This window comes from Pundamilia nyererei, unplaced genomic scaffold, assembly GCF_000239375.1.
Source record: "Pundamilia nyererei isolate P.nyererei 1_Seehausen unplaced genomic scaffold, PunNye1.0 scaffold00005, whole genome shotgun sequence".
NCBI classification, from domain to species: Eukaryota; Metazoa; Chordata; class Actinopteri; order Cichliformes; family Cichlidae; genus Pundamilia; species Pundamilia nyererei.
The window spans coordinates 4,822,373-4,823,697 of record NW_005187406.1 but is presented as its reverse complement, the minus strand read 5'-3'; the positions used below and the strand labels follow the sequence as shown (position 1 = coordinate 4,823,697).

Below are 1,325 nucleotides of genomic sequence, written 5' to 3'. Positions count from 1 at the left end.
CGCGGCGGTTATACACAGTTTTATGAGTCCGTGTGTCCTCTAGGTTTATAAAGAATAGCCTCTTTGGATTCGTAAACAAGAAAATTCCTATTTTATCCATAATTTGACCAATTAAACAACAAAGAAAATGTATCACTGTGCATTATTTCTCCTATCAACATACAACAACTTTACTCATAATAGTTGTAGTGGGGTTGTGGTCATACTGATTGTGTCTAGTCTTTGTAGCGTTTCCAGCTAAGTTTTTGTCCATGTGCCCTCCTTGTGTGCTTTGCAATGTAATAACAACCTTGTGAAATAGAAACATGATGACATTAAATCTCAGCATAACAACCTGATTTTATTCTACATCTGGTGGGCTGGTGTCAAAAATATAATCTGCACCTAGACCTGCAAAACAAGTTACCTTAAGCCTTTAGAAAGACACCCTAGTTTGGACTTCCCATAGATTTAAAAGGTCGGTACAAAAAGTTAAGTGTGGTTAAATTTCTCAATGTTGACCTCAATTTCCCTTCATCCCTCCAGGCCAGATGACTCAGCTATGTGAGTTGATCAACAAAAGTGGGGAGCTGCTGGCCAAAAATCTGTCCCACCTGGACACGGTGCTGGGGGCCCTGGACATCCAGGAGCACTCCCTAGGTGTGCTGGCTGTGCTGTAAGTTTCCACTATAACTTTCTTCTGTCTCAGTTACCACATGACAAGAAATTTTTCTCATAAAGTTTTTTTCCCCTCTAACTGGTCTATTATTATTATCATTATTATTAATATTAATTTTTTTTTAGTAGTTTACATTTTGGTGTTTCACTGCACTCTGCTTTCGTTCTGCTGTTCTTGGCCAAGATATTCTCCTAATGTTGTGTCTATTGAAGGTCACGTTGTACTTTTTGTGTTGGTTGAGGAAGAGGTGGTAGTTCTTTAGAGGAAGTCTCTTGGAAAAATGACAGAGCCAGCTCAGGATTTAGAGGAAAATGAGAGGAAAAGTTGACAGATAATAAGTTCCTGCATATGATGTTCTATTGAAAGGGAATAATCTCTCTCACTTCTTCAAATTGTTTCCTTTCTTTAAAATTTCCACACATTCTCTGCACTATAGCAAATCCTGCACAGACGTGACACTGCTAAAGGTTTTCTGTTGCCTTTACAACTGATAATAAATAACACAGAAATGAAAGCTATTATTTCCTGTTTACAAAATCAATTTCGCTTCTGCTTACCCAACATTGCGTCTGATCGATACATTTCCCTCCTTACTCAAAACTCAGCCCTTTAGCTCTAAATGATTTTTAAAAATCGGCAAACTAATGCTAAGTTTTGGCTAACCCCC

The 1,325-nt window shown here is 38.0% G+C and overlaps 1 protein-coding gene across 1 annotated transcript in view; it reads left to right on the top strand.

Annotated features, from left to right (window-relative positions):
• Positions 1-522: 522 nt before the first annotated feature.
• Positions 523-1,325, top strand: part of cops3 (COP9 signalosome subunit 3) — a 9,778-nt gene continuing 8,975 nt past the window's right edge. Inside the window, 1 exon segment of the mRNA XM_005721855.1 lies at positions 523-681. Within this exon segment, the coding sequence (XP_005721912.1) occupies positions 531-681 (151 nt within the window). The 5' untranslated portion in view covers positions 523-530.